The sequence below is a fragment of the Marmota monax genome, unplaced genomic scaffold (genome assembly GCF_021218885.2).
Source record: "Marmota monax isolate L192 unplaced genomic scaffold, Marmota_monax_Labrador192_F-V1.1 WCK01_AAM20220418_F8-fsc00018, whole genome shotgun sequence".
In the NCBI taxonomy this organism is placed as follows: domain Eukaryota; kingdom Metazoa; phylum Chordata; class Mammalia; order Rodentia; family Sciuridae; genus Marmota; species Marmota monax.
The window spans coordinates 11,574,492-11,600,000 of NW_026692201.1; the positions used below are offsets into that span (position 1 = coordinate 11,574,492).

At 33.2% G+C, this 25,509-nt stretch overlaps 1 protein-coding gene across 2 annotated transcripts in view; it reads right to left on the reverse strand.

Annotated features, from left to right (window-relative positions):
• The window catches only part of Edil3 (EGF like repeats and discoidin domains 3), a 398,880-nt gene that overhangs the window by 89,199 nt on the left and 284,172 nt on the right, over nucleotides 1-25,509 (reverse strand). For both annotated transcript variants that reach the window (XM_046428201.2, XM_046428193.2), the window contains 3 exons: nucleotides 19,444-19,599; nucleotides 18,143-18,287; nucleotides 13,706-13,890 (listed from right to left, as the gene is read on the reverse strand). In XM_046428201.2, the coding sequence (XP_046284157.1) occupies nucleotides 13,706-13,890; nucleotides 18,143-18,287; nucleotides 19,444-19,599 (486 nt within the window). The remainder of the gene's footprint in view (nucleotides 1-13,705; nucleotides 13,891-18,142; nucleotides 18,288-19,443; nucleotides 19,600-25,509) is intronic.

The window sequence follows — 25,509 nt, forward strand, 5'->3', positions numbered from 1 at the left end:
GTATTAGCATTTTCCATTGATAACTAAGTAGAGCTATTTGGGGGAAAATCCATATGTCCTGTCAATATTTGGAATATGTGAAATAAAATTATTCAAAGCTAGGGATGCAAAGTATCCATTATTCCCTCCTTTACCTTTGTCTTTTGAGTAAACAGAATATAGCCATAGGATTTAGGGTAAAAATTAGTTAATCTCTAGAGTAGCTGTGTTATTTGTGAGGAAAAGGTGGGGGTAAAGAACTTGCCCAGGCTCTCACACCCTTCTGGGTATCATATAGAATATTTTATTATTTACGTGAACCTGTTCAATTTTCCAACAGCCTATGGAAATGGCACGTGTTTTATCTTCCAGAAGAAGCAACTGATGTTGAGGGATATAATACCATTCTTAATATCACACAGTTAGTAGGTAAAGAGATCAAGATTTGAGTTCAAGTCCTAAAGACTATATGTTGTTCAAATGCATCCCCTGAACTAAAATCGAAAAATAAAACAAAACAACAAACAACTAGAGGATCTTAAATGTAATCTAGTACAATTAAATGTAATCTAGTACAATTTCTACAAACTGTAAACACAAGATCCCAACTGTCAGTCACTCAAGGGCATTACTGGCAACTTCAACCTACTCCTGAGCTAGAAAATACTGAACAGAATTCTTATATAATGAGAGAGACTGACTAGGGGATCAGATGAACCCTTTGGATCCAGACATAAATCCAGGTGATACATTCTGAAAGGGTTCATCTGATCACCAGAAATCCATTATGCATAGAAAAGCTAGAATAAAAAAATTAGCAGCTTCATTTTGCCTAAGAAAACAATGAAGATTAAGAATTTTGAAGTGGAAGTCAATTTAAAGCACATTTACTTGGAAGTTAATAAACTTATTGGACTTTTCAAATATCTGTTCATCTATTTTTAGAAGCACAACACAAAACAATAGCAGATAAGCAATCTACAAAAATCATTATCTACTGACCAAAATCACCACTGTACCAGAATTGTAACTTCATTTAGTAAGATACACCAAAGGAAAGAAAGCAAATGAGCCAGAGTAAAAATAGGGTTGCTGCATTTAGTAAATGAAATTTGGGATTCCTAGTTAAATTTGAATTTCAGATAAACTAAAATTTATTTTAATCTAAGTATTTTTCCTATAATATTTTGGACAACATTATACTAAAAATTATACATAATTTATCTGAAATTCAAATTTAAATAAGCTCCCTACATTTTTAACTGGTAACTTTAAAGGATAGAAAAAGCCATGTATAGTTTCACTGGGTACTGAGTTATTCTAATCAATAAAATAATACATAACATTTTTATAGCAATTATCTCTTAAGTACTTCATAAACAATAATCCACTTAATTGTGAATATAACCTTATAAGAAAAATACTATAGACTATTACTTAGAAAATAAGAATATTGAGATCATAACAGATGGAATCACTTGACATAGTCACACAACTAACTAGTGATGGAGAAAGTATTTGAACATAGATGGTTCTGTTATAATTTAACACTCTTACCATTATGATAGATTGTATTCAAAATTATTATATAACATGTATACAGATTGACAGTTTTTGAAAATATTATTTAACAAACTTTCAATGTGCATCATGTAACTACTTTACACAAAGCCTCTTTAGAAATTGATAATACTCATGGGCATAATTAGGAATATGTGATATATATATGCTCATATATATAGCTATCCATATATACATGAGCAGAGATGTCAAAAGACTAACAAATTAGTAAACTATTTGAATTTCTTAATACCATATAAAAGATATTTATACTATACATAAACACACACACACACACACACACACACATACTTCCTAGTCAGAGAATACTGGAATTACAGCTATCAATGCAGATCCAATACAGATCCACTTTATCATGGATTTTATGTCTGATTCTATATGTGTATCATTGATATACTTTATTTCCTACAGAATTAGAAGAAAATAAAGGTATGTTGTTCAGAGTTATTCAATAAACACCAGATCAAACTAAGGCAGGATTTTCCAAGATAGCATCCTGTTACCATGACATTTCTTTGATTTGGAGTATTCCAGTACTCTTTCCCTAAATATCAATTAGATTCATAGTCAAGTAATTTTCAGTGCAATATGTTTATAAGCAAACCCCATTCAAATTGTTGTCTCAAAATAGTTCCTATTTTCTCAGACTTCACCTTGCACAAAAATCTAAGGATATGATATTAGTACAAAAAGCACATTTTCTTGCCCAAACCAGACCCCAAAACATCAGAATCTTGGAAAATAGAATTCAAAATCTATGTTTTCAGTAAGCCCATGCAGCTGAGTCCAAGGCAGAAGGTCTCCCAACCATACTTTGAGTAAATGACTTTGACACCCAAGATGCGAGAAGATACAGCAGCTGGTAGTATGGGTTTCTTTCCCCCATTGAGAGCTTTAAAGCTGTTTTATTTTTAGAATTTTCCCTATTTCCCATTACAGAGTTTGAGGCAGCTGTAGAAAACATATGCATATATATTTAGTGTTACATTCTAAAGTACTCTTAGATCCATTATGCTGTATTACAGCTCCTCCCACATCGTCAGGCATATGCCTAACAGAGCAGATGGGTCCTGTGGCACTCATGAAGGTTCATCAAATCCCACAGCACTGGGGATTAAACTTCACAGTACTTTTCTTGAAAGAAACAAAGGCTGCACCCCTAAGAGATGGTAGGATGCTGGTAGAGGTGAGAAAGGTGACTCAGCGTTTAACAAGAATAATGCTTAATTACATTTGCTTTTATTGTTTGCTTTTATCCTAAATCCTCTTAAGCCTATGTGTTTTTGCTAATTATGCTGCATATACAATGGCAATAATAATCAAGTATAATTCCACAATGATAATTAATACAATTTTCAATGAATTTATCATTATATTTTATTTTGTATTATAAAACGATAGAATATGATATTACTAGAAAAGCAATAATAACGGCTCTCAGTAAATATCTCTTATTTTTTTCTCTTTTATCATATTAGATATCTTTGTTGGATAACCTTCCATAAGCTTTTTTTGACAAATTTTAATAGCATAGAGAACATAGTCAGGTACACGAACCTGTTCTACTAAGTGGAAGTATACTTGTATATTCCTGTCTTTAAAATTTTCGGATTCAAAAGACACTGAGCAAGCAGATGAGAATATACATGGAACAAGAGGCTACAGTTTGACTTGTTAAATGTGGATTATCTACTAAGAAAAACAAAAACAATGGCCTTTTCATAATTTACAATTCCTGTTACCTAGCACATAGAAATGTACTATCAAAAAACAAAAACAACTTAGAGAAGTCAATGTAGATGGCACACTTAACTCATGACAGGGGTTCGCTATTCTTCAGTTATGTCTAGGCTAACTTTAGGTTATGTACCATTTTTCAAAAAAACGAATGAAAATTGTTCTTTGAATCCATTAGGCAATTTTAAATACAGATATAGACCTAGAATTGATAACCTTGTTTGATATTGAGAGGGTCTATAATAAAAAACTGCAGAAAGCAGTGAATTGAAAACTCATTTTTTAAATACATGTATTTTTCATATCATAATGAAGAAAATCATGTTGATTAAAAAAGAAAGTTGCTAATGTCATATCCATCCTACATGGGGTCAGACATAACCATGGAAAAAGAGGTACTAGATGGAAGAGAGAGAAACTGGATTTGGGGACCAAGTTTTCTTGTTTAAAGAATAAAATCAGGTAATCTCTGAAAATTGTTTTATCATAATTGAGAAAGAATACCTTACACAAATGGTGATATTGTATCCAGATTATTTAAAATATACACTAAAGAAAATTAGTATAAAAGCCCATTGAAAAGAAGAAAGTGTTAGAGAAATGCAATTCAATTAATACCGCATATTACGAAGTAGTTCCTGGGGATATTAAGGTGGCTATTTTTAAAAAGTACTTCCTGATGAAATAAGTTTAAAAGTCACTAAGTAAAATAAAGTTAAACAAATCACTTCCTTATAGCATTCCTGGGAGTCTTTACTATGTTAATACACATGTGCAATAGTAATAAGAAAAGATGAAGAATTTACCAAATTTATTTCCACATTGAACTTTTTCTTTTTGGAAGCACCTTATGGAAGCAATGCTTTTCAAGATATATTTTGGGAAATGTTGATAAAATTAATTATTTGGGGAGAAAGAGAACCTAATTTATTTTGGAATATTGCATTTTTAGAGTGATATGTCTAATTCCAACCTTATCAGTTCATAATTAGATTAGGAAAAAGATCATTTTGAAAACTATAGGGGCGGTTGTGCTCAGGAGGACTCTATTCTGGTAGCGAAACTATATGAAGAAAAGGAGTGTCTGGAAAATAGAAATTGTGAATACTGAGGAACAGCTTAGAGTCACGGCAAGGACCAGAACCAAAAGAGCAGAGGGGAGGAGAGCCTAACATGGAGTCAAGATGGCAGCAAATTGCCTCCAGACATGCTGAGAAAGCCTTGTCAAGGTGACAGACATCAGGTTGGCCCCTCAAGAGACAGACAGGGTCTGAAACTTCCATGGAGATAAGAATCAGAGGCTAATCCTGGGCAAAGAACCTAACTAATGAGTCAGGGAAACCTTGTTCTGCCTTGGTACTGAGGTGGCAATATCACCTGATCAAAGAAATGCATATCTATTTTTGTTCTAAAATATAAATTGATTTCCAAAAGTGATTAACTGGGACCTGTAGGCAAATAGATGTGAGCTTAGCCACATCTTAAAGGATCTCAGAGAAGAATGTGACCACAGGTTAGTGCAAGAAAGGACATGGTATGCGGACTTACAGTTCTCAGGATATGTACCATGCAGGTGAACTGTGACAGCAGTATAAAACAAATGAGACAGAAGAGATTTAATAGTTGCTTCACTGTGCCACGTTTCCTCAACAGAAATATTAATTTATTAATAAATAGATAATGAATGCAATATTTGGTATAAATAAATTATTTTAGTTTGACATTAGCTAACAAATACTTTATGAATGAGAGATATCTATAATACTGAATATAAGCAAAAGTGAATTACCTATTCGTTACAGAATTGCTGGCTTTAAGGAAAAATTACGAAGGTCTCTAGGACAAAGCAATGCATAGGAACCAGGTGAGTTTAACCATTATTAAGACTGCCAGACAGATCAATAGGCACAATAGGCACAATACTGGGTTGTAGGAAGGAAATATTAAAATTTCTCCTCCTGTTTTTTATTTGTTTTATTTTAAATAAAAAAAAGTGGAATTGGGCTGGACAGGGTGGCATGTGCTTATAATCTCAGTGAATTAGCAGGCTGAGACAAGAGGCTCACAAGTTTGAGCCCATACCCTCAGCGACTTAGCAAAACCCTGTCTCAAAATAATAAATAAAAAGGACTGGGAATGTTATCAGTGGTAAAGTACCACTGGGTTCAATCTGCAGTATCAAAAAAATAAAAATAAAAATAAATTGCATTTCTCATTTTTCAAATATTTAATATTGTGTAGGTATTCAATGTTGAGTAATGCTGTAAAGGTTAAATTTTATAATAGGAAACCACAAATTAGTTGACCAGTAGGAGCTGCAGATATACCAGTTGCTCTCATCCAAGACAGGGTAAGTGGCTGGAACTGCATTGACTAGGATTTGGCAATAGAAGGGATCCCTAATCCAATGGAAATCCTGAAGCAATTAGTCATGCCACTCACTAACTGGTCTAATAAAGATTGTGGTAAAAATTATCACACCAGCTACTTAGCTTGTGTTTTCCTCTTTCCACTATATCCTGGCCATGCAATTTTTAGCAAGCTTCTATGACTCCATGACCTCATTATGAAACAAACATAAGTTAGCTAACTTTGAGGGCTACTTTAAAGACAATGAGATCCGATCAAAATTTATTCCAGTTTTCTTTGAGAGTCTTTACAAAACGTTCATCTTATTTAAAAGGGTATTACCAAATTCTAATTTTTACTCACTGGCATATTTCTTTAATTCATATTTTTATAAGAGAACAGTTATCATTCTTGGAAACATATTTTGTTAGTGCAAAAGTAACTGATATGCAACAAATAAATAATCATTTGCCCACAAAGAAATCAGAAGTCATTTAATGCTCATGATCATAAAAGCCTGGATGGGCCTGCTGTGCATATACAAATTCTGCTGTTCAGTTTTTCAGTGGTTTCAAATACTGCTTCTAAACAGAACCATCCAACTTCCCTTATTTCTGTTTATTGCTTTTTCAATGTTGAATCTATAAAAAGTAGGGCATCAGTAACCATACATGCAGGTAAACACAATGTTGAATATGACTTTGTGTACCTTGCAACTGGCATTGTATTTTGTTGGAGCAGATGCCTCAAATATATTTATTTAAATTAAAAAATTATGAAGTCACTCAAAATAACTTCTGATCCACAAGGATTCCACCCAATTTTTATGTACCACCAGGCTTATCTTTCCAAGGCTGCACCATTTTATCAAAACTTAATCTTTTTCCTGTTACCATGATGGTCTCCTTCAAATATTTTTCATGATTTTCTATATTTGTTTGTGTATTGGTACTTAATAATGGCATATATGTCTTCTTTCCCAGTCTTAGGGAGTTTTTAAAAGAGGTATTCTTTTTTTATTAGTTGCTCATGACAATACAATGATCTTGACATATCATACATTTGAATCAAATGGGACATAATTTCTCATTTTTCCAAGTGTAAAAGAGCTATTCTTGAAGAGATATAACACACAAATGACCAAAAATTTGAACTGATGGGGAGGTAAAAGCTACATATCAGAAATTACATCCATTTCTGAAGTTAACATTTCTAAAGTTAGGTGGCTATTTCTGTGCCAATCACTAATTATGGTGTCTTTTTGTTAACTTCATGCTTAGATTTCATTATGGAGAAATAAGTTGGTTGTCCTTATAATTTTTATTTCTTTAGATTTAGTCAACTATCATATAGGTACTAGAATTTTATAGACACTAGATACTAGAGATGTGAGAGTTTTTAAAAGCAGAAGGTATACCTGGAGGTGATATCTTTTGTAATGTCTGCATCTTTAAAATAACAACAAGAAAAAGCTGAGTCCCAGAATATTGATGTGATTTATCTGCTGTCCAATCCATATATCTGGATTTCAAATTATGATCTCAGTATAGTACATTATTCCTGGCTGAACTTTTCTTTGCCCGCTAAGTATTTCTACACAAATATCCTACTCCATTTTGTTTTGTTTATTAAAAGATATATTTTTGAATTAGATAGTAGAGACTCCCTTTGACAGCATAAAATTATGATAAAACTTTAAGGATGATTTATAGTCTATGTATGGCAGGGGCATTCTTTGATTCATTTAGTGTCATTCAGAATATATCAACATTATGAAAGCAGGGAATAAAGTGCACAAAATAAGGTGCACTGCTTGATCTCTTTCAGAACTTCTTTATAGGCGATCTTTCACATAGCTTACTGTTTACTCTCTATGAAAATACTTGAGAATAATCCTTCACATTGACAAATAATTCCTAGAGGCCTAGTGGTCACTTGATCCTTGAAAAACTTTCATTCAACTGCCCTGTAAATAAATAGTAAATAGGGAAAGGGAAGTCAGTGGCTTTTTAAAGATTTGTGAATTTTGTGGCTAGAATATTCCCTTTTACAATTTTGAAATGAACTAAAATTAAATAAGGCTTATTTAATTTGAAAGTTGAATTCAATTGCTTTCCTTCACGATTCCACAAAATTAGTATTGAAATGAGGCTCTGTGAGGTTAGATGCAATTTTGACAAAGGTCAACATAAAATGTGCAGTCTAACAACTCTATTAATTCTACTAATTTGATTGAAATACTATGTAGACTACCTTAAATTAACAAATGTCCTGTGAAATAGACCAAAAGGCCATTTCCTAGGTTACACTGTGACATTTGCTTCCTGATGGTCATTTGTATTGTTACTCTCTGTGAAATTTTACTAGATTTATTTATGGACAGTGATTTTCCATTTTCCATAGTCATCACCAATGAGACAGTGAATGCATACAAAGTGTATGCACTGTGAAAAACGTTAAGATGTCTTATTTTAAAATAAGTTTTTAATCAATCCAGGTTCATTCTTAGAATGTCCTTGTTTAACTTCATGCACCACACCAAAATACATTAGTGTATTTCTTCATGATTTATGAGATAATCACAAGTGATGCCCCTCTTTCTGACAGAATTCCATTAAACATCTTAATTTCATAATTAATTTTGATCGGTTTGTTTACTCTAAGCATAAATGAAGGAAGAATTTACTGAATCTGTTAAGTCAGTGGTAGTGAATATAAAACACTTAACCATTCTAGTAAGATCAGAGTTTCAGTAGAGAAGATTGGTAAATGGTAATGGTAAATTGGAAATACTCATTTTAAATTATTAATATCTATTATTACTACTTCCAGGTAAAGAAGTTTAAAAAATCTGATACTACCAGATAAATACATTTCAAATATTTTGTTTACCAATGCCATGGCTTTTTTTGTGTCTGTGTATGTGTGTGTGTGTGTGTGTGTGATACTGGTGATTTAACCCAGGGGTACTCTATCACTATACTACCTCCCTAGCTCCTTCTTATTTTTTCTTTGAGACAAGGTTTTACTAGGTCACCAAGTCTGGCCCCCAACCTGTGACTCTCCTGCTTCCGCCTCCTAAGTAACTGGGATTGCAGGAGTGTGCCACCATGTGTGGCACACTAATGTCAATTTAGGTAATTTATCTACATTATCGGCTCTTTGAAGCCTATCCACTAATATAATGCTTTGCATTTTATTGTTTTATTGGAAATTCCATTTTGAATTGAAGAGTACACACACACACACACACACACATTTGCATTCTTAATTGGTGGTATTAAATGTTTTCATCCTAAAGTTACCCAAACCACCAGAAGAGAAAGAAAGGACTTCCCAGTACTGGATACATATACCATGAGCTTATTTAATCCATATAGCAATCTGACACAATTCCAAGCTTCTTTACAAAGAAAGTAACCAGAGAAGCCAATAGTTTGATCCTAAAAAATCTCTGTAAGTGAAATGTCACTTTATTTTTATAACAAGGTTTAAAATCTAATCCAATAATGTGTTGGGGATATCCAGCCATGAGTCAGGAATGAATGACTTAGTATTTTTCCAATTTAAATGTTGATAAGATTTTTGAGAGGCAGAAACTGAAATTTTAAGTTTTAGGAAGCTTTTGGAAAACACATTGTATGGCTTTTGGCTAAAAGTTTTGGTTGAGTTTTAATGTTTTGGAGGACATCATAAACATCACAGTGATAGAACAACATTCTTTCAGAGTTCTGAAAAATGCCTCATCTAGGACTGCTGTGGATGTGATACATTTTTAACAAGTTCAGATAGAAGTAGCATAACACTTTTATGACTAACAGTAACTCGGGGAAGCTAATAAGTTCCATATGCCCAATTCTTTTTTTGGCACTAGGGATTTAACCCAGGGGCACTTTACCACTGAACTACACTCTCAGTCCTTTTTATTTTTTACATTTTGAAACAGGGTTTTGTTAAGTTGTTGAGGCTGGCTTTGAACTTTTAATTCTCCAATCTCAGCCTCCCAAGCACCACTGTGCCTGGCTGGTACAGTTTTTAAAAATTACACAGTAGCCTTTAACTTTATAGAAGAGACTGGAAGAAATACTAGAGTTGTAACGAGTATACAATGTTAGAAATGTTAAAATGATTTGTGAGTAAGTGGGAGTTAAAAAAAAGAACAAAACAGTAAAACCCCAAACCAAAACTAAAATAATGATTCCTTCAAATATGTCAGTTAGGTGTAAGAGTATATGAAGGCTTCATTTACAAAAATATATCTGCAGAACTATTTGATTAGGTTTTGTCAGACACATTAAACTGAAATAACAAAGGGTCACATGTATAGTTGTTATATGGAAGAAATTTCTTAAAAATCAATCAGTAAGAAATTAATAATGAAGGAAAGGAATTTAAATGACAGAAATGTCTTTTCTTCTGAAGAGTGTATTTAAAAATATAACTAAATTTATAACTCCAAAAACCTCAATTAGCAATAAAAATTGATCTCTATATCAGCAGCTCCCAAACAAAATCACCCTATGCATTGTTATCTATAAAAATATTAATCTTATTTTTAACAAAGACACTAACAAGCACTAATGCCAACAATGCAGTTGAGCAGATTATATTCTCCTGAGGGGAAAATACTAAAAATAGTCACAATACTGGAGCTTTTTCTTGCATGAAGTCAGAAAAAAAATAAATTAAAAAGAAAGATGTCAATTTAATTTGCCTTGAGGAGTCTGAATATGTTTGACACAACAAAAATTAGACATCTACTGGAAGAACTGGTCCTTGAATTGACAGAAAATCTGTCATCAGCAGGATGAATCGATTCCAGCAGGCAAGAGACTTTAAAGAGACAGTTGAAAAGCCATCTGAAACATGGTGATGGATAGAGGGTTTGCAATGAAAAATATCACACCCTGATTCATGTAAAATATTTGTTTTATTTTTATCTTTATCAAGAAAATTTGCCACTGGCAATTGCTTTATGTGGATACGTCTAGTCTACCAGCCTGAGTTACTTTTGGAGTGTAAAATGTTTTGTCTTATTCCAGAAGGCATTGAGACTCACAAATAATATTAGCTATACCAAGTTAGCATAAAATATGACTTGAATATTTACAATTTAAAAATAAATGATAGCAACAAAGAAGTTTAACTTTACCATTGTCAAGTCTAACAAATGGAAGATTTTTTTTCATGATTTCTTCATAGTAAAAACTCAAAAGGTTATGTATTATTAAAATTTAGCTGTTGTATTAAAATGACTGCTTTTGATACAATAATTCAGATTTCTTTTGTACATGTCATTTTAAATTTTGAGAATATTGAGCTGGGGGTGTAGCTCAGGGTTGGAATGTTTGCATAGTATGTGTGAGGCTCTGGGTTCTATCCCTAGTACCAAAAAAAGAAATGGGAAAATATGTGACAGTTGGGGACTCAAACTTATGTACTCTGTAGTCCCAAATATGCATCTTGAATTATTCTATGAAATAATCAGTCACTCACTAAGTCAACAAATCTTTAAGGAGTACCTACAACATGTCATATATTGCTTCAAGTATTTGGTTAGGTACTGGACAACAAGTTGAGAAAGTAAACAATACAGGCAATGTCCTAGTCCTCCTAAAGCAAATGAACTAGGGCAAAAACACAATTTTTAATACAGTGTCATGATGTTGCTGTGAGAAAATTATGGAGAATGCATGAATTCAGCAGTCTTCCTTATCCCTGGCTTCACTTTCCACAGTATTAGTTACACAGTCAACCTTGGTTTGAAAATATTAAATGGAAATTTCCAAAATTAAATGGCATTCCATTCTGGGTACTGTGATGAAATACTATGCTGTTCAGTCCTGTCCTGCTCAGGATGTAAGTCATCTCCTTGTCCAGTGTATCCAACCCCTACCTGCCCACAGATCCATTAGCAGCCATCTTGGTTATAGAGTGACTGACACAATATTTAAATGATTGTGTTCAAGTGACCCTTATTTTACTCAATACTGACCTAAAAGCTTGGGAGTAATAATGTAAAGGTGGCACTGTGGCATAAGGACAAACTAACTCTGGTAATTTTTGGCAATGCTACAGCTCACATAGGAAAATAAAGAAAGTATATGTAGGGTTCAGTATTACCCATGGATTCAGAGATCCACTGGGAATCTTGGAGTATATCCCCCAAGGATAAAGAGAGACCATGGTATATGAGAAGGGATCTAAATCAGATGTGGGTAGGATGCAGCTGGCAGCTAAACCATCACAGAGAAAGGTAGATCCAAAGTGCTCTCCCTATTCTTTTCCTCTAGGAAGAGGATTTATGAAAGAATGGGAAGAGACAGATAGTGTTTCCTTTGAGAAACTAAAGTGAATTTAAGACTATCATAAAGATGAAATGGGGCCAAGTCATGCAAAGACTTTTAGACTACATTAAGGAATCTGTACTTTATTCTGAGGCTGAAAGAAATTATTTGATAGATTTTTAAATAAGGGAATAAGTGTAATATTTTCATATCAGACACACACACACACACACACACACACACACACACACAGTAGTTACAGCTCCAGAAATAGATTTTTTTTTAAAGGACTCACATCAGAAACAAGAAAGCTGATTAAGAGACTTTAGCAGAAACCCAAGTGAAAGGTTGGTTGTACAGATTATGACATGACAGTGGGGATGACAAGAAGTGATTTAGAGCACTTGAATCCTCTATATAGTAATTGAAATTGCCAGGATTTTCTACAAATGTTAATCTGAGTTGATAGAGTTAGTGAAAGAGACATCAGCAGGAGGGTAACAGTGTGGCCTGTAAAGAACACTGGGAAACATCAGCTAGGAGGAAAACAAAGTCTGGTGTCATATAAGTCAAGTAAAGATAGATTTTAAGATATACATTTAAAGAGCAGGAACAGAGTTGTTGCTGGCTTGTGTGTCTTCATTATTTATCATTTGGTGCTGCATGGGTGCATCATGAATAAACATTTGTGAAGCAAATGACTTAATTTAATAAACACTGCTACATGCAAGACAAAGATATCAGGTTGGGTGCTAGAAAGACAAAAAAATACTTCCTACTTTCAAAACAGTAATACATGCATAATAATACACAATGTGTGATAGCTAACATAAGGGTTTGATATAACTGCAGATAAATAAAAATCCATGAAGAATATAAAGGGAAAGAAGGGAAACAGTGAATATTTCTTGTTCCACTTAAAAAAAAAGTAAAACCAAGTGAAAAGACTTGAAAAGGGACTATTGCAAATTTCAGGTGACCTGATTAAATTAGTTTCAGATTTAGCAAATGTGACTTGTAGAGGGGTAGTATTTGCTATTTTAAAAAAATTAACAATTTCCAGGCATACAATAATTATCACAAATTTTGAACTCATGCATATTGCATAACAATAAAAAAGATTTGAACTCAGTTCTAGCAAGAAAAGTGATTATAAAATTGATCTCTCTCTCTCTCTCTTTGCCACAGGAGACATTAAAAAATTCCATGCACACTCAAAATTACTACACAAATGAGTGCATTTCAAGGTTGTTTTAAAAAGCACTGTCAACTCATGTCATGTGCAAATGATAGAATGACTCTGTGGAATCTATGCTTTCCTTTTATAAGCAAGTTCTGTCGGGTGAGTATAATAAAATTGCTCCATTGCCTAGCAGTCACAGGTAAAGAGCTAATATGTCATGAGTAGTGATACTATGAGACTACTGCATGTCAGTGACATGATTTCAATGTCCTTTGGATTCCTGCCATCAAACTTTCAAAATCAGTATTAACACAAAGCATTCAAAAAGATGCAAGTTAATGCAGAAGCTCTGCCATCTGCTACAGTCTGCAATATCAACCTGATAGCATATATAAGTCAACACCAGAGTGAAAATAGTCCAGGGACATGACTTTATAAGGAATTTTTGTTTTACCAATTTAGGTAAGCCAAAGTCAAACAAAGGCACACTTAAAATTGTGTGAATGTGATGACTTCAATAGTCACTTAACCAACAGCAAATCTTGTAAGGCAGGGGACCGTGGGTGGTGAAACAACTTAAAAATGTTACCTGTAACCATTGTGACTGGTCATTGTGGCCAGAGGTCCAGGCATTCACTTTGCCTTGCTTGTCCAGCCGAGCTTTCCTGGGTTCCCAAGTAAACATGTCCATGTTGAGTGTTCTGAAGATGCTGGAGGCAGTGATCTGATAGTCTTGTATGTGTCCTGATTTCATCCCCAAAGGCTCAGAACAGCCTGAAAGAAAATGATAAAGGCTCTGTGAGAAAAAATTATTTGTCATCCTGTAGCTTTTCTGCACTCATTTTCGATAGGCAAGAGAAGATTAAACATAATGCTATTCATTCCTCCAAAGAGAGAGCATCTAAATTAAAAAAAAAAAAGGGCCATAATCAGAAACAAATCTAGAACAAAATAGAAAAACAAGATAGCCAATTCAGGCTATTTTGTCTGAATATATTTTGGAAAAATTGAAAATAAGACAGACAATTCGAACTACTTTTGTGTGATAGATGATTTTGCAAAATGAAAACAATGCTGAAATGCTCTCTCCTGTCTCAGTACTGGAAGCCTTGTGACTGTTCCCTGGTTTTCAACAGTTTCATTGTGTCTTTAAAAATGGGACATTTTCTTATAAAGTATATTCGGTTTTCTTTTATTTGTTTTCATAATACTGCAAATGAAAATTCCCCCAGTACAAAATCATTTCCACAAACTGTTCTGCTGTTATATTCTGAACTGGACAGCATTTTGTTGTCTAAGAAATATTTCCTAATTTTCACCACTGATTCATACTGTACCAATATGGTTTCTACCCCAAGACAGGAAACTCATATTTACTCAATGTTTAGCTTGTACAATATGGAATATAAACTAGTAAATGAGATAACAAAAGAAAATAAGCAAATTCTAGTAAAAGCCATTACTAGACACATCTTTTTATAAGTGCTAACATTTCAATCATACTTAATAAATTTTACTGTTAGAATATTCTTGGAAGATTCTCAAATCTACCACATTTTCCAGATTGATGTGGTACAAAATTTATGTTTCTCCACCAATTAAGAATGTTTGTGTGTGTGTGTATATATATATATATGTGTGTGTGTGTGTGTGTGTGTGTGTGTGTATACATATACACACACATAATTTCCCAATCTCAAACTATGACTGACAAAATTTTATTTACAGAGTTTGTAATAGGAAGCATGATTCAATCATCTTTAGCTAGTGACTGAGGCTTTCTTAAGTCAAATTGTTATAATTTAGCCAAGATATTCACAAAGTAAGTTTGACCAAGGAAGCAAAGATAAAAGAACTGACTTATCCAATCTGATACCTTCTTCGTATATTCTACTGTTCCCCCACTTACTGGCTGAGTGGTCTTGTATTTTTATTATTTAGCCACTTTCAGTTTTGTCATCTGTAAAATGGTGATAATAATAGAAACTACCTCAAGAAGTGTTCAAAGAAATTAGTTAATAAACATGAAACTTATAAGCATTACTGGCACACGTAGCATTTAGTAAGGGTTGGCTATTTTTACTATTTCCATAAAACTTATTCCAACAAAAAACAATGTTAAAAGTCTCCAAATATCAGTTTATTAATGAGTACTAATAATGATCCTGTGACTGACTGAAGTTGCTAGAACTAGGCCATTTTATGTCTAAGCGCTGAGAGATTGGTTTAGAATTCTTCATTGATAATTCTTAAGCACAACCAACTGTCTTCTGTCCTGGTCAATCTAGGTCACTTGTCTTCCTTGGGTCTCCTCCAATTTTGTCTTGACCTCCGCTGCCTAGGAATGTCCTATCCTTCCCAACCATGACAAAAAAATGGCATGGAGGGTTGTTATCTTTACAGGAGTCTTGGTAAGGAGGAATACATCCTGAGTCCTATGGTAAAGATAGCACTAATAGCTAAAAGCAAAATTTGAGTGAGAAAAATATCATAACAACTCTCAAAAATTTTATAAAGTCTTAACACCCCTGTTGGCATGCTGCTTATCTAGTTCTAAAGTAACTTGCATTGTCTGCTATAAAGATTTTGGTTAGATTTCTATCCACGCCCCCACCCCACCACTGTTTCCTAAGTCTTTATAAAATGTTAGTTGTCATAGATACAAGGGAAAATAAAAGTAGTTGTTTTCTCCCCTTCTCTTATATAGAATACCAGTTTAGGGATTATATAGAAAAAGAATGCCTTTGACTAATTCTTCTTAGTCATAAAATTAAATTCATACTCATTCTATTGTATAGTTCTTAGCAGGCTGAAATGCTGAGTAATTATTTGCTTAAAGAATAAGTAATTGAGTTTCATTCCTCTAATTATGGTCTGGTCTATTTTATTCCAAACACATAAGTCATATCTCTTTCAGATAATTTAAAAGTTGTTATTTTTAAGGGTCTACAAAGAGATTAACTACTGATCTTCTTGACAGGGTTAAAGGTTGTATGACAATTTATTGCAAAAAGCAAACAACAACAACAACAACAAAAGGAATTTACAGCATTGCATTCCACTAAAGAAAATAGTTTGGGTTTTTATGTGTGTATTTATTTCCAAGTATTACAGCTAACTTCTCTGCCAATATACCCTCTATCACAAATTCCAATTTTGTATTATTTTCATGCACATAAAAATAATTAACTCTTTTGCCAGTGTGAACAGCAGCTGAGCAAATTAAGGTATTAACACGGAAACTGGTTATTTCTATAGTAAAATGCTCTAGTTTTTAAAAACAACCACTGCGAGGTATTATTCTCTGCATGCAAGTTCAAAATCAATTTGCAGACTTGGAAAGTAGAGCATTACTTCTATTTCAGAAAACAAAATCTGTAAAGTGTCAGGTGTAACCTCTTGTCAAACTTGAAAGTAAAGTATATTTACACCTTAGGGGTGTATCCATGCCATGTACGAGAGACTGATCCTCATGAATCAGAAGACTGAAAAATTGGGGAAGGTGATGTTGAGCAACTAAAAACCACAGGGCTTATAGTGAACCTCATCATATTGAGGCTTCCCCCTGATTACTTTATGATGAATGGCTTAGAGATGGCACTGGCCTCTGGTGATATAGTGACATGCAACACAAACACTATACAGCAATGATTCAAAGATTTACTGACAGCCAATAAACTGACTGAAATTACCAAATAAGAAAAAAAAATCTGTTAGAATAATTAATTGCACTAAAGCTGTGTATTGGTTGCTTCATAAAATATGCAGATATAGAATATGAAATGTAATTAAAAATTGTTCACATTTTAGTGCTACTTTTTATTTGTTTAAAAATTATTCCCTAGCCTGGTGTGGTGGCTTACTCCTGTAATCCCAGCTACCGAGGAGGCTGAAGCAGGAAGATTGTGAGTTTGACATCATCCTGGCAAACTTATAGAGGTACCATCTCAAGATAAAATAAAAACATTCCCTTTTTAGGTATCACAAATAAAACTAAGAAGTGAAATGGATATAAAGTATGCACTTTAATAGATCAATCAAACCACACAGTTGTCTCTTTCCAAGGACTTAATTTCCTATTTTCTCAAAAGGTATTGTTTTAAGTTGATAAATATTTTTCCACATTTTTGAGGTTATGCTAAGAAGTGAACACACATGAACTTCAAATTTTCTTCTCAGTTGCTTGAACAAAATAATTTGGTGCTTCTGTGGCAAATATAGGAAAAGTTTGAGGCTAGAAACATAAGAACAACCACTAAAAATATAGAACAGTGAAGTACCTCTAGAAGATTTTATATTTTGTTCAGAATCTATCTATAATGAAATAGGACCACTGTTAGATCTACGCATTAAGTCTTCATCTTTATGTCTAGTATTGATGTTCCCAGAGGACGAGAATTACTTAAAGCTGAGTCCTTTGATAGATTATTCTCGAGCTGGATAACCACTATTTGTACAATAATCAGGTTGCTAGCTAAGAATGATCCCAGAATAAATTTATAGTAGCAATCTTGGTATTGAAGTATTGTTCCCTAGGGAGGAATGATAAATTTACATGTTTTATAAAATCTAAAAGAAGAAAAAAGCACCAAGTTCTTATGGTAGGTAGACAACGACAAAGCTTACTTTCCTGTACCATATACTGTAAACTTAACTGTAATTTATGAGGTCAGACAGATTCCATTTTATGCTGAACTCCTGTCACAAAACATGAATCACCGTTTCTACCCAAAACAATGAGATACATCCAAATTTGACAAGTTTCCCGTGAGGATTGTTTGTACTTTATTTGGCCACTCCACAAAATACATTACTATTTCTATACTAATTCTATTCTATAACATGCTTTTGAACTTGTTTATTTTATGCATAAGTGGCAAGCTGACTGAAACATGCCCTGGACATTTTGAAGCAGAAATTAATTTCCATGGGTATTTGGAAAGCTATAGGTTAGTAGCAGACTACATACAAATGTGCTTTTTATTTTCTTTAAAGACAGTACAGAAAGAGGTAATATGAGACTCACCAGATAGTTCACAGCCAAGAAGTTCCATTCGCAGAGTGCAGTGCCTTCGACAAACTTGGGGATAGAGTCTTACATACTGAGCTTTTATGGGGGGTGTGAACGAGTTAGCATAGGGTGTGTTGTTATCAACATTTCCACGGAACACCTGGGCAAAGACATAATACAGAATTTTAACTTATTAAATGCAGTAGCTTCTTTACTTATTTTCTATGCTGACCTTTACCCTCATTGCACATAATTCTTAAAAGATTATATTAAATATTTTTGGGCCTGGAGCATTTAAGAAGTACCTTACCATCAGTAGTGAATAAAAAACCCATAGATAAAAAACTAATTAAAGCTATAAACCACTGTGGCCTATGGCATACTTTCTTAGGATGGTCTTATCAATATTAAGGCCAGCCCTTAGAACTGGGAGACTACTTCTCTCTTTTTTGAGAAATGGCACCAATCATTCAACTGAATCTGGGTCTATCTGTTCATTTTGCAACTCAGTACATTTTTTTGGAGTAAAGACTAGTTTCCAGTAGTGCTTCCTGATTACTTTGTCTTTCTAGTGCTATAATCAGATTTATGATGCTTAGGGTTTGACTGATAAAGATTACCTTTATCAACAAGTCCCAGATCATGGCAAAGAGGCTGACAATTCCTTATATGTATTCTCCAGTAAAAGCTACTTTCCTTTTAAAAATCAAGTAGTTCCTTTATATCTCATTTTTAGTATACATTTTATAAACCTGGCAAACAGAAAATCTTATTTAAATTCACTTGAGAGGGTAACTTAAAAAATATTTCAAAAAATTTCTCAGATTTTAATCTGATGCATGATTTTAAAATTGGATGATTTGCAGTTCTGATATCTCTACTTTTAAAATTTTTGAAAAACAATTTCAAAATTCTGAATATCATATTGTATTGCATTTATATCCATTTCCTGTAGAATATTTTTAAAGTAGCAGATTTGATCCACAGCTATTTGATTAAAGATGCATACTGTCTGTAAAATCAGTAATGATGAAATTGAAAGTTGACTTCTGGGAAAGTGAAGGCTTTGCTAACTTTGCAAAAAGTATTGGTTGGAACTCTAGTTAAAATCTAAGAACATCTTAAATAACAACTGCTGTAAGTTTATAACTTGGAGAAACTCCTGCTCTCTTCATTTCACTAGCCCAATTAAAAGCAAAAATCACCAGAAACATTTTCAACATAGGCTTCTCCTGAAGGCTCATTTGTGATGAAATCATCAGTGATAGAAAATAGCATTTTACTTTTACTTATGTGGGTTAAGGAGTCGGTCTTACCATGTCTTCATTGGAGCCTTTCACTTTGTACATTGTCCAAGTCTTTCCATCATTACTGTAGGCAATTTTGTAGGATTTTATATACTCTGGGCTCCCAATCCTCTTGGCCCCTTGGGTAATCACACCAGTAACTCTCATTTTTCTTTGCAAATTTATCTGAGGAAACAAAAAAGCCAACAATAATCTCATTGCTTCCAGGCTATTCATATTTTGGGAATATAACATTTTTATTTATCAGTATAGATTTATAATCTTATTATAAATATTATTTATAATATTTATCTTAAATTTTTTCAGATAAACATATAAAATAGGCACATATTAAGTTTAACTTCATAATTGCTTTCTATAATGGAATAATACTTTCTTAAAAAGCAAAACAATGCATGTGAGCAGGCTTCAAAGAGTATAATGTTCCCATAAATAAAAGATAGAAAACTTTTGGTTGGTTCTAATGTGCAGGTGTGTCTTAGCAAACTGAAAAATGGGAACATTTTCTTGTCAAAATATCAGCATCATTACTGCTAAAGTGTCTCAACTGACTTAAGCTTCGAGAAATATTCATTTAAAATAAAACATTCAAATCTCACTAAGATCTCTGAGTACTAGAATAAGGAAAGGTAAAAGCAATAATGATGATGAAACCAAACCCAAGTATCTTTGGCCTCTGCATTGCTACAGTGTAAATCTGTTGTGGGTTGTACAAATGGTCATGAGGGAACTATGATTTTTTCATCAAATTCTTGCTTTTTTTCTTAATTTTACTATATGGAGACTTCCTAATTGGCATTTTCTATCCATTCCAAGTCAATTTTTAACAGTTTACAGCAGAAGAAATAAGTAACTAATAAAAATGTTAATGTTCTTTTAATATTTAAATAAGGATCTCTTTCTGATACTTAACATAAAATAATTAAATAGTACAATGCAAAATATTTTATTTACATAAACTTCAAATTTTGTTTCATTCACTTTAGAGTGCATTTATACTTTCTAAATGTAAACAGTAAAACAGTCCTGCTTTAATATTCTTGATAAATTTTTTTTTTGAAGATACAGAGAGAGAGAATTTTTTAATATTTATTTTTCAGTTCTCGGCGGACACAACATCTTTGTTTGTATGTGGTGCTGAGGATGGAACCTGGGCCGCATGCATGCCAGGCGAGCACACTACCGCTTGAGCCACATCCCCAGCCCATTGATAAATTCTTATGAAGCATCCCTTTCGACCAACGTAAACCAGGAAAATTTCAGTAGTTCACACTGTATTTTTAATAATTCAGAGACTATTTTCTGAGAAAGAAAAAATTTAAAAAAAAAAGGAAAATCCTTAGGTTCATGTAAGTGACCAAGATTTTCCACTCCATGATCTGACTTTAAGAATCAGCATATGAATGCACTTGATGAGTCAGTCTCTCTCTAGTCACTGTTTCTGAGTGTTCTAAAGCCCCTTCTTCTCCTTCTAGATGTCATGAGGTCCTTCCCAACTGCTGTTCACAAGGAAGTTTTCAGTTCTACTCTTGGAAGAAGCCTGGTCATGATGAGTTAGAGTCCCAGCCTCTCAACTGCTAAGCTGAGTTTACTCCATTCACGCTTTCAACACAGATCTTATAAACCACCTTTTAAAATAGAGATTTCATACTTAAAATTCTGGGTATTTGTCTCTTTTTGTGCATTGACTCAGATACTCGTCAGGTTCAATTTTCTCATTTCAATGTTCAGATATCAAAATGTTTATAGACATGAATATATTTTAAGTCCCATTCCTTTTTGGAAGCTCAAAAAGAGTATATTTGTCATTAAGGTATATATTACTAATTTAATATTTATCTACATTTATCTCAGCTAACAGCTGACTTTGGAGTTTTATGTTTGAAATTTGGAAAAGGGAACCTCTGAGAGACACTTGCTTTAGTGAGTTAGGTAAAGTAGCACATTGCTATGGAAAAGCAACATTCTCTCAGTGTCTTGTGAGTGATGTTATTTTTCTTTTTAATCTGAGACTCTTCAGAACCTAAACCTTCCCAATATGTACAACACAAGCAATGGGCACTCTGAATCATATTTCCTCCTATTTTGGAAGCCAAGTTCCACATTTCGCATTGCTGAACATTCCTTTTTCAATTATCTTTTATCTCATTTCAATTATCTTGTTTATACCTCTTTTAGACAGCCAAATTATCTTTGCTAGATTTTGGCTGATTAGCTATACACTAATTTTCTAAAGCTTAGATTGTAAAAATATAACAATAAAAAAATCAAAACCTGATTTCATGTTTTTCTCTATGTCATTAGAAATTGTATTTTAAAAGATTCATATTTGCTGTAATACTTAGAAGTACCAAGTACACATTTTAGAACCTTCAGGTAGTAAAGCATTACCCAACTTGAGTTGTCTCTACTTTAAGAATTTGTAATTAAATATCAGCACTATTTTCATTAAACACAAAATAAAAACAAAAAATTGATTCACAAAATACAGATTCTGGGATCACTAAGGTTTAGTAATTACTAGGTTTCGGACTATTGACTTCTTATGCATCTAGCACCATTAAGCCTGGATAATAAAGAATTTAATATAAAGAGGATAGAATTTCACCTTCATAATCATACTTAAGTTTAATGTCAGAAATCTAAGTTGCTGTAAAAAATAAACTAGGCCTTAGAGGAAGATTATAACATGATTTTAGAAACATCTCCACTTCAACCACCTCCTGTAAGCGATCTCCTTTCATTATATTCCAACATTATTTTTGATTGCTTACAAAATAACAATGGCTAAAGGTAATCTTAGGTTTCGTCTACTTAACTGAACTGTATGAGACACTATGTTAAAGGTTTACTGGAAACTGAACTGGAAATGCCTAAATTACTCTGTGGATGGATCTTGGATATAAAATAAAATACTTTCACTTATATATCTAATTTCAAAGAAATTATTGTTATACTGGATGGTAGATACACTATGTAACCTTAAAATGATTCCTAAGATATTTTTTATCCCTTTATGGATATGAAGAACAATCATTTAGATCTAGCATGCCTTGAACCTTTCCTTAGGCCAGGCAGAAACAGAAAGGACTGGGTATTTCAGTTCAGTTTTGTCACTTCCTACCCAAGTAATCTTGGTCAATTTGCCTATACCTCTTGAAGTTTAATTTTCTCATAAGAAGGTTTTAATAAAATTATTATATGTGAAGATTATATTATATACACATGGAAAAATTTAACAGTATCTGCCTTCCCCCAAACTCTTAGAACATTCAATTTTTGGTTTGATGTTCATGATGTTGTTTTAATTAACCGAGCATTGATTCCAGTGGTTCTTTACCACTGAGCCACATCCCTAACCCTTTATATTTATTTATTTTTGAGACAAGGTCTCATTAAGTTGCAGAGGCTGGCTTTGAATTTGCGATCCTCCTGCTTCAGCCTCCAAGGCTGTAGTTTTTTGTTTGTAGTGAAAAGAAACATTCTGGAAAGGTTTATCCATACGGTTTTATAATCATAATAATGATATAAACAGAACTTTGTAAAAAAAAATTCCAGAGCTACATACTGATATTTATTATGGTTATTTAGGGCTATAGTAATCAAGTATGTGTATAAATCTGACCATTATCTTCAAAAGAGTTACGAGAAGGGAAAACTAATAGGTTCATGACCAAATAGCAAGTAGCATGGACCAGTGTGCCTGCTCCCAAGAATCCTAGCACTAAGGACACTCCAATATAAGAGTTGCTGAGAAGGTTTCGGACTTTGTTAAAGTGTACCACACGTATGCATGTGAGTGCACACACCCACATACACACATACCCCAAATTATGAGAAACCCTTCATGTAACAGGGGTTCTTTAGATCCCCAGTGCACATCGATGTATTTGGAGTGTATGAAGGCAAACTCTAAAGGCTGATCATGGAAATTAGATTTGAGAATTTCCTAGATGCACTTTTTCTCATTCTCACTTTGTCTATCTGGGCTGTACTCAGTTCCAGTCAAACAGTATGAAAAGTGGTAAAACATGGAGCCAGGCTGGAATGGGAACCTGTAGTCACCAGGAGACTTACTAGTTCTACTCTTTGCATCCCACATCCTTACTTTATGGACCTGGGAGGTGAAACAGTGACAGAGCTTCTTGTAACTGCTAGCTGTGTCTTGCAAGGAGAATAGAGTACAGGACTACCTGTAGAATCTAGTTTGGCTGTGAGAACTCTCAACGCCAAATAATCTACCTGTAGTAGCTCAAGCTAGGGTATGAGTTTTACCTCCCCTCTAGGTATACCACTAGCAAAGACATCAATATCAAACTCCTTGAAGAACGCAAGTCCCATGATCAAAAGGGGGAAAACAACAACAACAACAACACAGGACTAACACTAGGAAAGCCTAATTTAATGGATCTGCCAGGTTAAAACCTTAAAACAACAAACAACATAACAAATTCTTAAAAAGAAAAAAAAAAGATTTTGAAGCATAAGAGAAGAACAATTATTTAAGTGAGAACTAACTGAAGATATTAAGAATGAAAAATATGGTTGCTTAAATAAAGCTTCCTATGAGGTAGTTTAGAAGCAAAAGAGCAAAAAGACATAGTTGGAGGACAAACCAGGGAGCAGCAAGACAGCATAGAGGACCTTTTCCAGAAAGAAAGAAGATGATACTGAAATTGTCCATATTGGCGGATGATAGAACAATTTATGTCAGGAGTTAAAAGTTCTGCAATTTGGCTTAATATAGATCAAAGTATAATGTATTCCAGCAAGTAACAACTGACAAAATAATATAAATAATTAAAGTAGTGGGATACTGACACATGTAGAGACAGATGAACAGAAGAGAAAGTCAATAAATAAATCCCAAAATGTAAAGAAATTTTATATATTAAATAAGTGACTTTAAAATCAAAGTAGAAAAAAAGAGAGTATTAAACATTTGGGTTGGGAGAAATAGGTAGATGTCTTAAAAAACATTTAGATAATATCTGTTCCCTCGTCCCAGAATAAATTCCAGTTAAATTGAACACTTAGGTGGAAAAGAAAATGAAAATAAAGAAACCACAAAATTATCAGAGGAAAATATGGGATTTTAAATCTCTAAGGTGAAAATGATTTTATATTCATGACACAAAATTTAAAAATGTTGTCACATTAAACTAAAAATTCCTTCAAGATAAAAGCTAAATAAAAATCAATATACAAATGATAATGGGGATTAATCTTTCATAAATCAGAACAAAGAGTTGATTAATTCAGTAAATTAGTAACTTTATATTTCAATAGATGAAACAAAAATAACTCAATATGGTAATGGGCAAAGAATTTCATTAGGTGACATTAAATGAAATATGTATAAACATGAAAAGAAACATGATCTCATTCATAAGTTAAATTTAATCTATTGAATCTGAATTGAATTATGATAAATATTATAATTCGTCTATCCAAAGCAAAGATTAGAAAGTTTGATTACCCAGGGTTAGCAAGAATGTAGATAAACAAGTACACTTAATGAATTTCTGTGACAGTATAAATGACACAGTCATTACGAAGCACATTTGGTTACATGAAGCAAAACGAAAAGCATGCATTCTCTTTAACTCTGCAACTCTATTGTAGGAATGCAACCTACAAGTATAATCATAGCTACCTAAGTTGGCACAGGTTCCCAGTTGGTTCTGCTACATGTAATACAACACAACTTAAAACAATTTACAATGTTATTAAGAGAGATGTAAGTCATTGCGATATGGGAAAGTCCAGAAAATAGGATATTATTCAGTTGTGAAACACAAGAGCAAGAACAATGCAGGGAGAGAGTAAGGAAGAGATGGAAGAAAGAGACCAATAGACCCTAGCACACTAATAAGAGCAGTGAGACTACAGTGCAGGACAGTGTTTCATATACTTTCCTAAAATTGAAATAATAAGATTCCCTGCTTGACCAAGAACATCACAGGTCAAGTTTATAGGACAGTAACTCCTGGGGGAAGGTATTTGCAACGTCAAAAATTGGCATGGGCTTATTATTTAGGAAATCATTTTTTCTTAAACTTTGGACACAGAACT